Source organism: Alexandromys fortis, unplaced genomic scaffold, assembly GCF_014885135.2.
Source record: "Alexandromys fortis isolate MF-2015 unplaced genomic scaffold, M_Fortis_MF-2015_v1.1 scaffold_72, whole genome shotgun sequence".
NCBI classification, from domain to species: Eukaryota; Metazoa; Chordata; class Mammalia; order Rodentia; family Cricetidae; genus Alexandromys; species Alexandromys fortis.
Window position 1 is genome coordinate 8,863,909 of NW_026067969.1, and position 16,514 is coordinate 8,880,422.

The window sequence follows — 16,514 nt, forward strand, 5'->3', positions numbered from 1 at the left end:
GATGTTGCAGTGTCAAGTGATGTCTGCTACTGCAGCCTTTTGTGGTCATAAGGAGGGCAAAGTCATCAGACCAATAGTAGGGAAGCAGAAAAAGAAAAAGGGCCTGGGTTTCTAGTATCACTGAACTCTTGACACCACCAACCACAGGGCTTTCCCTGGCTCATCTATAGCTTGTTACGTAGACTATGTTGGCCTCAAACTTTGTTCATTTCTTTCTTGTTTAAACCAGTTTGAGGTAGGTTATGCATTACCTCTTTGAATGCTGCTGGCGTTCAAACTCACAGCAACCCTTCTGCTGAAAAGCCAATGCTGTGGGCGCTCTGGGCACAGCCCTGGGGAAGATGGCTGGCACATTTCCTTCTTTATAAATGCTTCTATATTTCCCACCCACCTACGCAAACCATGCCTGGCCACACCTGAACTTTAACCTTTTAGAATAATACTGCAACAGTTTTTCTTTCCCGTGTGCAGCACACTGCTATGTATGTGTGTATGGGTGTGCATGCTTGTCTGTGACTTAGGAAGCCAAAGGGAGATACTGTCTTCCTTCATTGCTTTCAGCTTTGCTGTCTTCAGGCAGGGCCAGAGAGCCACCAGGATCCACCTGTCTTTGTCTCTCCAGTGCTGTGTTACAGGAATGCTCAGCCATTCCCAGATATTTTACATGGGCCTGGGGATTTGAGATCAGGTTGTCAAGTCGCAGAGTAATTCCCCTTGCTCTTACCCTCTGAGCCTCTCATTCCCTGGCTTGAGAATCATGTGTAGCCAGAGGTTTTTCTCTGTGTTGCCTGGGCTCACTGGATTAGTTTCTCTCGCCCGCTGGACCAGCAACCTTATAGAATTATCAATCACTCAGAGGCTAATATTAATATATTGTTTGGCTGATGGCTTAGGGCACTATTGCCTAGCTCTCACCTGTAAATTAACCCATTCCTAACAGTCTGTATGTCACCATGTGGCTGTGGTGTTTCCTTAGGTGTTCTGGTATCTTGTTCTATAGGTGGCTCACTGGCATCTCTCTCACCCTGCCTTCTCTCTCTCTGCTTGAATCTCCCGCCTAACTATATTCTATCCTGCCACAGGCCAAAGCAGGTTCTTATTAAAGGGAAGAATATATATTCACAGTGCACAGAAGGCCATCCTGCATCAACCATGCTTTACACTGGATGTCTCATTGAGTTTCTCTGACATTTCACCTCCCACATGAGTTTTTCCCTCCATTCCCAGCCCCCTCTCATTAGCAACACACCTGTTTTCTGTCTTTCCATGTGTTCTCTCTAAATGTAGTCTAAAATCTATGAGCGACTGAACTCCTGGCATGTGTCAGGCACTGACTTATGTGTTATTTCTGCAATCTCATTGGAAGCTTTGCTCAGACCTCGAGGGAAGGACTAGAAATAGCTGCGCTTTACAGACAGTGAAGCCACGTCCAAGTCCTTGGGTTAGCGAGAGCAGAATCATGTTACAAACCCATTCTGCAGGCTCCATGAGGTCAGGGGACGGGCTCATTTTGCACTGTACCCCTCTGCGATGTGCACTGCCCACCAGACAGCAGGTGGAGCCTGTATCCATGTCACTGGTGAGCGAATGTGGTACAGCCACAGTCCTATGGCCAAAATCTGCCAGGGAAACCGCTGCTGTCCTTCACAGTCTCAAACGAGACACTTACAGCTCACACAGGTGTGTACTGACCTTGCTAAGTTAAAGCCTTTTCCATCCTGAAAAATTCTTATCTCTCAAAGACGAGATGAGCTAAGTCCCCATTTTACCAGGCTTAAAACAACAAGCCAGTGGCAGTGCAACGTGCAGAGGCAGACAGATCCTGGAGTTCGAGGCCAGGAACGGAACAAGTTCCAGGACAGCCAGGGCTACACACAGAAACCCTGTGATGAGAAAAACCCAACCCCTCCACCAAAACCGAGTCCAACAAACAAACAAAAATCCCCAACAACAAAACCCAGCCCCACAACACTCCTCCCAAACAGTAGCCCCCGTCAAGAAAGCTCCGAGTTTAGCCTTCAACTACAATGCTCGTCACGGTCCCTGATGTGATCTGCCCTGACACTGTCACTCCACTCGTGCAGGGTGTTGGAGATCATGCAGTTTTGAGCATCACTTCTTCCCCCAGCTGCCAGGAAGGCGTAATTACCTTGTCCTAAGAAATACTTGAAATACCATCGGGTGTGGTACTCTGGGTTTTCTAAGTGCACGTCTGTTCTTCGCCAAGTGCCTGGCAGAGCAGCCGCGTTCTGCAATGGAACAAAGCTGTGTTGTTAAAAGGTGTACTTAGAGAATGAACACGAAGCCAGCAGTAGACCGGAAGCCAAAGAACCGGGGGGGGGGGGGGAAGGGAAGTCACCATTAAAAGCATACACATAAAGGCTGTAACCACATGCTCTCACTAGCAGTGACATGTGGGACAAAGTCACATCAAAGAGACATTCCAGAAGCCTGCAGGGTGCAGGAATAAGGACAAGCGGACCCAGTTCTAACAGCAGTGTAAAGCCTTTCTTTCCTCTGGCCTATGGAATCCCAATAAATGGGAACTACTGTCCCCAGGGCACCGGTTCTCACCACTCTACCACCAGCACACTGCACCCAGGGGACATTTCTTAGCATCTTACACAAGTTCATTTGCTTCGTAGAATTTTTAAATGCATCTTAGCAATTACCCAGCTGGTGTGGAAAATGTGGACAAACACAATGAGCAACCCTATCAAAAGATAGCTATTGTATATATGATGATTGATCTTGGTTGCCCATTTGACTGATCTGGAATTAACTAAGAGGAAAGTCACTGGGCACATCTGTGAGAAGCCACCGGGCACATCTGTGAGAAGCCACCGGGCACATCTGTGAGAAATCACCGGGCATATCTGTGAGAAGCCACCGGGCACATCTGTGAGAAGCCACTGGGCACATCTGTGAGAAGCCACTGGGCACATCTGTGAGAAGCCACTGGGCACATCTGTGAGAAGTCACTGGGCACACACTGGGCACATCTGTGAGAAGCCACTGGGCACATCTGTGAGAAGCCACTGGGCACATCTGTGAGAAGCCACTGGGCACATCTGTGAGAAGCCACTGGGCACATCTGTGAGAAGCCACATCTGTGAGAGAGTTTCTGCATTAGGTTATTTGAGGTGGGAAGATCTACCCTAAATGTGTGTGTGGGGGAGCATCTTCTGGTGGAGCCTGAAATAGGTGGTCCAAGGGAAAAGGTTTTTTGTGTCTTGTCGGGTCAACACCTCTGTTGCTTCCATGACTGCTGTTGTTATTATTTGCTGACATCAGAACCCTGAAGACCAGTGAGTGGATCTCCAGGAATCTTCTAGGCTTTCAGTACCAGACTGGGATTACTGAGACATCTATCTTTGTGGATCAAGCAGCGATTGGGTTCTCAGCCGTTCCAGTGTGAAGACAGCCATCATGTAAGCTCTCTTCCCTCCCCCTTTTTTTTCGAGACAGGGTTTCTCTGTAGCTTTGGAGCCTGTCCTGGAACTTGCTCTGTAAACCAGACTGGCTTCAAACTCGTAGAGATCCACCTGTCTCTGCCTCCCAAGTAGATATTCATTCCATCACTTCTGTAGCTTTAGACTCTGACTAACACAGTCTCCCTCGACCCATATGCAGGTATCCTTTTTCTTCTTCTTAACAACATAGAATCATACCAAATCATGCAGATTGGAAGATAACAGATACACACAGTGGTTAGAAGAGGCCATCAGATCTCCTGGAGCTGGAATTACAAGCAGTTGAGTTGTCATGTGGGTATGAGGAACTGAACCTGGGCCTTGTGCAGGAGCAATAAGTGCTCTTAATCTGAGCCATATCTCCAGTCCCTCTTTCCCTGTCTTTGTGAGACATTAAATACCCTTCCAGGGAACATCCTGATGGCCAGGCTGAGACTGTTAAAGTTACCGGAGAGAAGCTCAAAGGGCATTACCTTTGCCACAGTGGGAAGCAGACTATACACGGCATGTGTTGTGATTCTGACATGCCTTGGTGACTTTCTAGATGGTTCTGATCAGTTCTTTATCATATTGAAGAAATTTTCGTCAATTCTGAATTTACAAAGAGGCTTTCAGAATTTTTCTTTGCCAGATCTTTGTAGAGGAGATTAAATGGAGGAGAATATTACATTGCAATAGGTCTAAGGCTGAATGGTTCTTCGATTTCTGGACCTCCCTACTAGGTCATAGTATATTCTCTGAACAGACCACTGGACTTTTAAAAAGATGGATGTATCATGGTTGTTCCTGAGGGCGTCTGCTGATCCGCTGGCTGCTTCTCTGATGTTACTATCTACTTAATGCCTTTGACCAGGTCTCTCATTGAACTTGAAGCTCCCTGATTGGCTAGGCTTTCCAGACAGTAAGTTCCAGTGCCCCATCTGTCTCTAATCTCCACACCAGTGCTGGGATTACAGGTGCCTCTCGCCATGCCTGGCTTTTTACATGGGTGCTGGGGATCTGATCTCAGATCCTCATGTTTGTACGCAAGGATCTTACCCACAGAGTCACCTATCCAGCACAGCCATGTTTTCCCTGAGTCACTGAAGACTTGGTTACACAAGTAAAAGTTCTTTATCCCTGAACAGTATCTGTTTCCTAGGAAAGTTTTTTTTTTTTTTTAAACATAACTAGAACACAGCCCTTTTCCTGGTGCTGGGTACTGAATCTGGATCCTTCCATATGCTAGGCAGGCACGCAACCATTGAGCTACACCATGCAATTCAGCTTTATCAACTTTGGAAATTTCATATCTATACAATATATTATCATCTGTATTTTGAATTTGTCAGCATAACGCTGATGCAAGCTCCACCCACCCCACCCCTTCAGTGCATGATCATTTTGTTGCTGCCCTTCAGAACATTTTCAGATTTTTGTCTTTTGTGACAGTGGCATTTTGAAGCATGTAGTGTCCTCCCTTCCTTGCTTTTTTTCAGTAAAGCATTCTTTATCCTGTGGCTGTATGATGCACCTCCACAAACATATTCAGGGTCTGCAAACCTAGTCAGAGCACTATGTAGCTAAGGCTGTCCTCAGCTCATCAAGATAAACTTGCTTAAGCTGCCTATGTGCCCCCTGTTGGAAAGGTTAACTGTGATCACCCCAAGGTGTTCCCTCTGTTCGACCTTTTGGGATGACTCAGGAGCAGCAAACTGGCTTCTACTCTTTGGAGGCTTTCTGTATTCTTCATTATCTACAGTCACTAGTCTCTCACCGAGAGCCCCTGCCAGTGCTAGAGCCAAGGCATGACCCCGGAGTACACTGGCCAGCCTCAGGTCTTACTCCACCCAACAAACTGGCCTCCTCCACTCAGACTCCACAGAGGTTGGTGTCATGGACCCTAAAAGCTTCAGGAGAGCTTGGAGAGAACTTTGTGGCCCTGGCAGAGTCAGGCTTCTGGAGCTTCCAAGACCCAGCTGGAGAAACAAGAGAATTTTCTTCCAAGCCGAGCCTTAGTTCAGGGCTTCTCTATGTGCTGAAATGTGCAATGTAGCTCTGCTACCTAGCTGCTACCCCAGAGCGCTCTAGGTGGAGCCTGCAAATCTTTCTTTTCTATTGTTTCTTTTCGTCCCTTTCTCTTTTCTCCAGCTCCTTCTCTTTCTTTCTCCCCTCCAACCACCCCTCTCTCCCTGAAGTACTGAGGCCCAAAGCCAGGTCCCCCTTCCTATGAACAAACGTGCAGGAAACTCTAGTGACAATGAACTTTGAGAAGCAATGGTCTATACCAGGGATCAACATTACAGAGTTTCTGAAACCTGCTGCTGGATTGGCTCCCTAATGCATTAAAAATCCTATGGATCATGGCATGATAAATTATGTTTAAAATGTTTCCCCATTATCGTAGTCTGTGTTTTTTGCATTTAAAAACAAAACTCTGAGAGGAGCCCATAGGCTTGACTGTCAGACCCTTTGAAGCTCCTGCCTTGGTCACACAAGTCCTTACCCCAGGGCTGAGCACCGCAACTTCAGAACAGAATAGTTCAGGGAGAGGCAGACAGCAGTTGAGAGCAAAAGACAGGACCGTGGCCATGTTATGCACCTCTACTGAGAGTGAGGTATTAATGACGAGGTCTTTTCTAAGGACTGAAAAGCTTTTCCACTTGTATCTTCACTGAATACTTAACTGAGATGGAGTGGGGAACCCAATACCCAAAACCTGTGAGTCCTGCAGAACCAGACCCATTCTCTCCATTGTTAAATGCACACAAGCAGGAGAGACAAGAGTATACATGGGAGCTGACAAAAGAAATGGAGGACCAAGAAAACCCTGTCCAGGACTGTGCAGAAAAGGAACTCTGCATCCTGATGACCTGCAGCACTGGCAGAGAGCAAAGGGAACACAGGAGGGTGAAGGCAACTCATTTCCAGTGTCCAACCCTGTAACAGTGACTGAGACAGAGATACAATGTTTCCAGGCAGCCCCCAGCCATTACCCAACCACAGCTGGACTTATCTTGCCACGGGTTAGTTTCATCTGCTGCTGGACTTCACAGGAATGAAATGCATCACGAGTGTTCACTTAAGCCTGGTTTTCATCCTTCGGTACTATGTCTGCAACATTCATCTTTTTGTTCATGCAGTGATTCCTGCTTTTTCATCACCACAGGACAAACGCCAAGACTGATGTATTCACTCTCCTATTGCTGATGTTTAACTGTATGATCTAGAGTATATGTGACCAAAGCAACTGTGAACAGGACTCTGGTGAAAACACACTCTTACGCGTTTGGTTCTAGTAGCAGCAGACACACAAATTTCCAGAGAAGATGCATCACCCTGTCTTCTGTTGGCACTGTATGTCAGTGTTCTCACTTCCCTATGGTCTCCAGCTAAGCTCTGGGCATCCCAGGCCTCTTCTTTTCAGACGTTCTGAGGTGCTGAGGTGCTGTGGTGGTGCCTAAGTGCATTCTTAGTTTTCAGCAAGTCCTATTTTTAAGTATGACCTGCTTTGTTGGAGGATTTCAGAGACAGACAAATAACAGCAGTTTCAGGTGGGAATGAAAGAGAAACACATGATCTGACATCAAAAAGAACGTGAAGGGATGATGAGATGGCCCAGTAAAAGGCACCTGCTGCCAGAGCTGATGATCTGGGCTTGACCTTCAGGATCCACATGGTGGGAGGAGATATGGACTGTCTTGTCATGTCACCACGTGGTCCATAAATATAATTATAAACCAAGTCAAGAGGAAATGTCCCAATAAGTCCATTTTCCAGACAACTGATGTTCAACGTTATTCCCTTTGAGGCAAATGTTTGCTTCAGAGACCTGCCATAGGAGAATGGACTGAGCGTCCCACGCTGCACGTGTGCCCAGCGAATCCTATGCCACCTAGTGAGTTCTGCCACTGAGAAAGCCTCATTATTGCTACACCAACCACAAAGACATGAAAGCTTCTTTTTGCTCACTGCTTCCCCCTCCTATTTTGACTTGTGGGAAATGAATGAGGGGCACTGAATTTGACCCAAGTATTTTGAGAAGAATTTAATCAAAATCCATATAAAACACCCAATTCTGCTTGAGTGTCCCCAAATAGTTGGCATCTGGCAGGAAATTCTCACACACACACACACACACACACACACACACACACACACACACACACACACGCTACAAATGAGGCCCCTAGTTTTATATTATGCCTGTGATTCCTCAGAGTCTTCCCATAGTGGGGGTGACAGAGGACTTAATGCATTTAGCTAGCTTTGCTTCACAGGTTAGATTGCTGAGATGACATCAGGACAAGGCAGGTTGGACTTTTTTTCTTTTAAAGCCTCTCTCTCTTTTTTTTTTTTTTTTAATTTATTTATTTATTATGTGCACAGCATTCCTTCCATGTATGTCTGCAAGCCAGAAGGGGGCGCCAGGTCTCATTATAGATGGCTGAGAGCCACCATGTGGTTGCTGGGAATTGAACTCAGGACCCCTGGAAGAGCAGTCAGTGCTCTTAACCACTGAGCCATCTCTCCAGCCCCTCTCTCTCTCTGTTTTTAAATTACTGTGGTGGTTGGCTGGATTGGGAAATGCCTCCCCCAGACTCAGGTATTTGAACACTAGGCTCTCAGTTACCAGCACTGTCTGAGAGGTTTAGACAGTGCAGCCTTGCTGGAGGAAGTCTGTCTCCGGGAGCAAGCTTTGAGACTACATCGCCTTGTTCCACTTCCAGTTGGCTCTCTCTGGTGCTTTCATTAGAGGGTGAGTTCTCAGCTGCCTGCTCCCACCACAATGCCTGTTGCCTGCTGCCATGCTTCGCAACCACAACGAACTCTTGTCCTCACGAACCGTAACCAAAACCAGCTTTCTCCCTGAGCTGTCACTGTCACGACACGTCACTGTAGCAACAGAAAGTGCTAACACTGAAGAACTACCACTGTACACACAGAGACAAACTCACTACGGAAAAGGGAAGCCAAACAAAACTTCAAATCTTTTCTCCCCCATCCTCCACACCCCATCCACCTCCTCTCCCTAGGAAAACCATGTGACAAAATTGGCTTGACTACGCCTGGATCTTGGTTATGTATTTATAAAGATGTGTTTAGTATACATGTGCACACATTCACACGATATACGTATGAACTTTCACACATACATATACACACAGTAGTGGTAGACATACATGTTTTCTTATTAGAGAAAAGACCCTAGGGGCTGGGAATGTAGCTTAGTTGGTAGAATGCTTGCTGAGCATGCCATGAAGTCCGGACTTGAATCCCTAGAACCACAGAGACTAGGCACGGTGGTGCAGGACTGTATCCCAGCATTTGAGAAGTGGAAGCAGGAAGATCAGTGTGATTTCATCCTAGGTTACACAGAGAGCTTGAGGCTAGGCTGAAGTACACAAGAACAGAAGATGAAAGGGAGGGAGGGAGGGAGAGAGAGAGGGAGGGAGGGAGGGAGGGAGGGAGGAAGGGAGAGAGGGAGGGAGAGAGGGAGGGAGGGAGGAAGGGAGAAAGGGAAAGGTCTGGGAAAATGTTCTGCTAGAACATCAGAATCTATTCTGTTCTTGTTAATAACTGCTTAAACTGTTTTCTCATTTCTTTGTTTTTTAACTCAGGATTTTTTTCTGTGCAGCCCTGGCTGTCTTGGTGCTTTCTCTGTTGGCCAGACTGGCCTCGAACTCACAGAGATCCAACTGCCGTTACCTTCTGAGCGCTGGAATTAAAAGTGTGTGAACTACCATCACCCCACTTAAATTCTCTCTCTCTCTCTCTCTCTCTCTCTCTCTCTCTCTCTCTCTCTCTCTCTCTCTCTCTCTCTCTCTCACTTTTTTAAAGAGTTAAACACTTGAGCCAGGCATGGTGGGGCACACATAGCACTTGGGACATGGAGGCAGGAAGATCATGAGTTTAAAGCTCCCATAAACTACACAGATTTCTAGGGTAACCTGGTCTATATGGTGAGACTCTGACTCAGAAACAGAAACAAAACACTTAAAAGCCCTTGTAAACTATGCACAGAATGTGAGTTCGAGACCAGCCTGGTCTACAGAGCTAGTTCCAGGACAGGCTCCAAAGCCACAGAGAAACCCTGTTTTGAAAAACAACAACAATAATAATAATAACAACAACAACAAAACTATGCACAGAATGGCACAGAGCCGGGAGCTAAGGCACTCCAGCTGCATTCTGACCCGCCACTGCTGTTTCCCAGAGCACGTTATTTTTGTTTGTTTTTACATCCCAACCAAAGTTTCCCCTTTTTTCCCTCTTCCTAATTCCTCCTCTCCCCCATACCCCCTCTAATCCGTCCACCCCCATCCACTCATCCTCCACTGTTTCTCTTTAGATACAGGCGGGCTTCCCATGGATATCAGCCAGTCAATGTGTATCGTTGCAGTGAGACTAGGCTCTTCCTCTTCCATGAAGGCCGGATGAGGTAATCCAGTAGGAAGAGTGGGTCCCAAAGCACACATCAGAGCCAGAGACAGCCTCTGCTCTCACTGTTAGTGGTCTCACAATACCACACTACACAACTGTCACATATATGCAGAGGGCCAGGTCAGTCCCATGCAGGCTCCCTGGTTGTTGGGTCAGTCTCTGGGAGCCCCTATGAGCCCGGTTTAGTTGATTCTGTAGTTTTTTTTTGTGGTGTCCTTGAGCCCCCTGGTTCCTACAATCCTTCCTCCCCCTCTTCCATAGGATTCTCCGAGTTCCACCTGATGTTTGGCTGCAGAAGCATGTTTTTTAAAAAATTATTTTCAGTGATGTGAAGGTATGTGGGAATGTGCATATAAGTACATGTGATTAGTCTCCTGGAGCTGCAGTTAGATGGTTATGAGCTATCTCATGTGGGTACTGGAATCTAAACTTGGGTCCCTACAAGAGCAACAAGCACTCTAAACTGCTGAGTCATTGCTTCAGCTCCCAGAACAAACGGTTTTAAATTCTTATTTGTCCTTTTGGAAATGTTCTCGCCGATTGAAAAACATATTTTCCATTATCTTGGAACTGGCTTTTATGTCCAGCACTCAAACATTTCTTCTATGATAGTATATACCCCACTCTGCATTGTGTGTGTGTGAGTATGCAGGCGTGTGCAGGCATGTAGAAGCAAGATCAAGACACCCAGTGTTTACCTCTATTGCTCTCTGCCTTATTTCCTTTGAGACAGGGTCTCTCTCGGAATCAAATCAGGTATTTTCAGGTAGGCTGGTTGACCAGTGAGCTCTCAGGGTCTATCCATCCCTGTCCTCTAATACTGGGGCTACAGATGCATGCAGTCATGGCTTTGTACACAGGTGCCTGGAAATAGAACTTGGGTCCTCATGCTTGCAGAGAAAGTGCTCTTGCCCACTGAGTACATCTCCAGTCCAACTCTGCTCTGTCTAACAGCTACAAGTAGCATTCACAATCAATCTCTAATGACAGATATTAAGGTTATCCTAGGTTTCCCCTATTTTAGATATTGTTATAATACCCCCATAATGTGGGATTTCCTTCTGTATATTGTGAATACCATTGATTACTAAAGACACTGCTTTGGACCTATAGCAAGATAGAACTTAGTTAGGTGGGGAAAACTAAGCTGAATGCTGGGAGAAAGTAGGCAGAGTCAGCGAGAAGCCATGTAGCCCTGCTGGAGACAGACGCTGGATGGAACTTTACCCGATAAGCCACAACCACGTGGTGATACACAGATTAATAGAGATGGGTTAAACTAATACATAAGAATTAGTCAATAAGAAACTAGAGCTAGGGGGCTAGAGAGACGGCTTAGAGGTTAAAAGCACTGGTTGCTCTTCCAGAGGTCCTGAGTTCAATTCCCAGCAACTGCATGGTGGTTCACAACCATCTATGATGAAATCTGGTGCCCTTTTCTGGTGTGCAGGCATACATGCAGGTAGAATGCTGTATACTAAATAAATAATTTTTTTTAAAAAGAAGCTACAGCTAGTAGGCCAAGCAATGATTTAATTAATACAGTTTCTGTGTGGTTATTTCAGGAGTCTGGGCGACCAGGAAATGAACAAGCAGCTACCTACTACACCCCCAGAAGAACTGCTAGCTAAATGAGACACACTTTGTTAACTGCTGTTTCCCCAACACTGGGTTTTCATGTCCTCAAACAGTAGCCAGTCCTTCCGGTGCTAGCAAAGGCAGGTGTGTAAATGCTGGAAGCCGTCCCCTCTGTTCCGCCATCAACTAATTGATGAACGGGGAGCAGTGAGGGAGCTCCCCGGTGGTCGACTCCGGGGCAAGGCGCGTTTTAATTAATACTGCAGTGAGCACACAGATGGCAGGACAGGCACGTCTTTAGGAGGCACAAAGCTGCTCAGTGGGCGAGCTAACAGGTGACAGAATCAAGATGTCACAAAACTCGTGGGACATGCTAATGAGATTACAATCAGCGTGGACTATGCCAAGTCCTGTGCTTAAGTACAAACACAGACTGCTCATGGGGAGACCAGGCGCTGAAAGGCAGGACCCATCTCCCTCCTGATTCAGCAGAAGACTGACCCGGAGGCACTGAATCATAAATTAGTGGTAGGCTCAAAAGTCTGAGCCTCAAGCCATCCACACTACGTCCTGATGCTGTCCACATCAGCAGCCAGACAGGCAACTCACAGCCCTCAGAGCGTCTCACGTAAGGAACAGGCGAGGCTGGCTTCTTCTACGGCTCTGTGGAGCACACCCAGTGTCCTGCATTAACCTGTGAGGACTTCAGTTTAAATGGTTCAGGATCCTGAGGACAGCTCAGAGCTACAGTGCTACAGCACTTTCCCGGGATACATGAGACCTGGGGCTTGTTCTCAGCACTGCAAACAAACTATAATAAAATGTCTCCAGTTGGATATGCTAATCACCCTGACTTGATAAGTCCATGATATATATATATATAGTGTCGTAGTTCAGGCAGAGTGCTTGGTTAGTATACATGAGGCCCTGAGTTTGACGCCCAACACTACATAAACTGGCGTGGAGATTACACCCATAATTCCAGTGCTCCATGGAGATGGAGGCAGGATGTCTAAAAGTTCAAGGTCATTCTTAGAGAAAAGGAGACTCATTAAAGAGGCTGCAGATCTCCCTCTGGTCTGCTGGGGACTGAACAGCTTCATGTGCCTACCTGACTTTATGACGACCATTAAAAGAACATACAGAATTACAGCACCTTCTATACCCCAGGATGGCACTTCCCCTTCAGGTCTTCTTCATGTAAAGCTTTGAAAAGCTCTTATTTGTCCTTTACAGGGCTCAGCTGAAGCAACTCATCTGTACCCATGGGGTCACTGCCCACTACGACAGCTGAGAGCTTGGTGACAATGCAGGAACCGGGGGTGTCCTTACCTCATCTGTAGACCCATTTTCCACCCGGAATCTTCCTGCTCTTTGGATGGCTCCATCGGCATCACTAGAAATGAGCTGGGGAAAAAATGTTCAGTTATCTGGCTGGGCCTCCATTTGCAAAGCTCCCGAGCCTCCCTCCTAGCAATCCCATCTACCGACATGAGCTGGTGGACCCAGCCTAGAAGGAAGGAGTCTCCTGTGAGCCCCAAGGCCTTACAAGTCCAAGAGCAAGTCCCACCTAGGGGGAACATTTTCATAAACTGAGAAACATTCAAGCCTATGATTCGTGAGAAAACAGTCTTAATCCACATCACATGTGGACAACTGGCAGCCCGCAGATGGCACAACTCAGAGCCAAGCCCCAAGCTCAGCCACCTTCTCAGGAGGGCCCAGAGAACAATTAGCGGCTGGCATGAACTCAAGGTGTAACCATCAGAGGAAGCTCTTCTGCTTTGTTCAGTTTTAAACTGTCTGGAAGGTCAACGTGGCCCTTCGAGGCCAGCCGTGCAGCTTGCCAGCCGACTGCCTGGAGGAGCTTGGGGCTAGCCAGCGGTGAGCAGAAAGCAGGCTGGAGCTCGGCCCCGCGGTCTGGAAGCCACTCTCAGGATGTTTTCCTCCTAGCCCTCTCAGAAGCAGCTTGGGAAGGGGTACACACAGGATATTCAAGTTTTAAAGTCTACCTGCAGTTTGCAGCAAAGGTCTGCCAAAATGTCCACATTTCAAATGTATCCAAGCACACTTGCATGAGGTGGGGGTGCTTCTCACCTCTAACTTGGGCTCACCCCCAAAAGCAGAGTACAACCTTGCCATACTGATACCTCATACTTGACTTGTGCTTAGGAGACATGAAGGTGTTAAAGAAAGGACACACTTTCTGAGCCACCCCCACAAGCAAATATTTTGAAAAAGATCTGAAAAAAAGATTGGAATATTTTTCTCACGGTTAATATGAAAACTGAAGGTAGGAGGATCTGAGTTCAAGGCCAGCCTGGTCTGCATAGAGAGCTCCAGATTAGCCAGGGATACACAGTGAGATTCTGTTTCAAAAACCTGGCGAGGGGCTGCTGGAGAGATGGCTCAGCAGTTATAAGCACTCTTACTCTTGCAGAGGAGCTGAGTTCAATTCCCAGCACCCGCACAGTAGCTCACAACCACCTGTAATTCCAGTCACAGGGTAGAGATCTAGCCCCTTCCTTTGACCTCCACAGATATCAGGCATTTACATGGTGTACAATACACACATTAAACAAATCTAAAAATTGAAAAACCAAACCAAAGAGGGTCCTGAAGAGATAGGTCATTTGTTTAGAGCACTTGTTGCTCTTGTAGATGACGTGATTCAGTTCCCAGCACCTACATGGTGGATCACAAATGCCTGTAGCTCCAGTTCTAGGGGACCAGCCCTCTAGCTTTGTGGGCACCAGGTATGCACGTGTGCAATACAAACATATGGGCAAAACATTCAGAGACATAAAATAAATGAATATAAAACACCCAAAATAAAGAATTGTATCCCGCTTTTTATTTATTATATACTCCTATACACCATGTGTTCTTCTGCCCGACAGTACTACCTCGTTTACCTTCTGTAACAACAACACAGAGTATGCACTGGTGTTGAGAGGAAAAGGCTGAAATCTCAGCTAGGTTACAGGAGCAGTGGACAGAAGCAGAGCTGGGGTGTGACAATGGCAGTGGGCCTCAGAAGCTGGCAGCTACCCACTTCTAACATTGCCTCACCTAGAAGGTCCAAAACAAGCCTAGGTTTTATGACTAATCCTCAGCTGTAACCTCCGGACACAGATGGAAGTGGTCTACGTCTATGTCTGGCTATTGGCAGTGTACAATGCCACACTGTCATAAGGCATAGAGTGAGCAGTGGAATTCACTAGCCAGGTCTAGCCAGGCATGGTGGCACACACCTGTAATCCCTACACTCAGGAGGCTGAGAGAGGAGACGGTTGAGTTCAAGACCATCCTCAGTAAGACCCCTTTTCACAAACAAAACAGAACAGAAACGAATCCCAATCTAAACAGGACTGTCCTTGTCCCTGACACTTGGGAGGTGACTTGTTAATCTAGTAATGTCTTATGTGAGTGTCTCTTCTTAAGGACTTCAAGACATACTAGCAAGTAATACAGTAATTGATGGTGGGGCTTTAGTGTATGTTAGCTTTCCTTCCGGAGGGACTGAAGGCCAAGGTCAGTCATGTGATCCAATCCGACTAGAAAGCCAGCCAGTCACTCAGGCAGATCTCCGTATAACAAGGCTGGGCCAAGCCAGAGAGGACATCTGGAAGCTCTATGTTGAGGTTCACTTGGATCCTGCTTGTGCTGAGTTGAGTCTGTGTTCTTTGACTGTCACAAAACTAAGTGTGCTAACGGCTATCAATGAGTTCAGAGTCCTTCTAGCAAGTTCTAAACTCTGCAGGTGGTGTCAGAGGAAGGGTGAGCTTGTGCACTGTCTTTCCCTGATGTCAGCTCTTAACTGCAAGTGGAAGGGCCTGAGAGAGGGCTCAGCAAGACTGGCAACCTGAGATCTGATGGAGGTGGGTCTTGTATCTTATCTGTTGATTTCATTGGTTAATAATAAAGAAACTGCCTCGGCCCTCATAGGACAGAAAATTAGGTAGGCGGAGTAGACAGAGGAGAATGCTGGGAAAAAGAAGCTGAGTGAGTGAGTCGCCATGATGCTCCCACGCCAGACAGATGCAGGTTAAGATCCTCCCTGGTAAGCCAGCTCGTGGGCTACACAGAATATTAGAAATGGGTTAGAACAATATGTAAGAGCTAGCCAATAAGAAACTGGAACTAGCCGGGCCAGGCAGTGTTTGAAAGAATACAGTTTCCGTGTAATTATTTCGGGCATAAGCTAGCCATGCGGGCGGCCGGGTGCCGGGGACGCAGCCCTGCCGCTCCTATTTCAACAGATGGCGCCCAGACGTGATGGGCTAAATCCACTTAAAAACCTGAGAAGGCTTAAAAATAAGGGAGAGAGAGTTTAACACAGATTTTTGCTGTTTTGTTGGTGGCGTGCTGTAGAGAGATTCCTGATTCAGCAACAGCAGCAGAGAAAAAAAGCTGCGTCATTTTAAAGCGCGGCTTCCTGGTGCTGTACTGCCAGCGTGAACTCTGGCTTTAAAGCATTTCAAGGCTTTTATGGGACTGGATGTTTGTGTTCCCGCTTGGGATCGGAGGAGAGTGCTCTGAGACCGTGCAGATGGCTCAGCGCTCCCCGCCTGCACCTGGGCAGAAGGCAGAATCAGGCTTAGGCAGGCGGAAGAGCATGGCGGATTCCTGCCGCCATACAGAGACGCGTTTTCAGACTGCGCAGTGCTCTGCGTGTCAGATTTGGCTGTAACTTGGATGAAAAGAGTTTCTGTGCTGCACACTCAGTCTCAGAATTAAACTGCTGATTGCGGCTCCAATGTGAACTGCTGTGTGCCTGGAACTGTGCTCAGCTCAGAAGCACCAAATGACTCTGAGGCAGGAGCGGCTGCTCCATGCTGAACTGTGCTGATCTCAGGCAGGAACTACCGTAATTACCTTAAAACCGTGCAGTTAAGGTTTAGACTGGGCAGGACACAGGCAGTACCGTATTACCTGTACATGGTGCAACTTAAGTTTTTAAGAAATGCTTAACATTTTAAGAAATGCTCCTGGATAGTAAAAAAATTACAGATTCACAATAAAACAGATTCAGACACT

The 16,514-nt window shown here is 46.9% G+C and overlaps 1 protein-coding gene across 6 annotated transcripts in view; it reads right to left on the reverse strand.

The window, feature by feature from the left end:
- The window catches only part of Garnl3 (GTPase activating Rap/RanGAP domain like 3), a 161,596-nt gene that overhangs the window by 70,327 nt on the left and 74,755 nt on the right, over positions 1-16,514 (reverse strand). For 5 of the 6 annotated variants that reach the window (XM_050155232.1, XM_050155231.1, XM_050155230.1 and 2 more), the window contains exons 4-5: positions 12,807-12,881; positions 2,150-2,249 (exon numbers count right to left, since the gene is read on the reverse strand). In XM_050155232.1, the coding sequence (XP_050011189.1) occupies positions 2,150-2,249; positions 12,807-12,881 (175 nt within the window). The remainder of the gene's footprint in view (positions 1-2,149; positions 2,250-12,806; positions 12,882-16,514) is intronic. The other variant, XM_050155228.1, reaches the window with a different exon arrangement.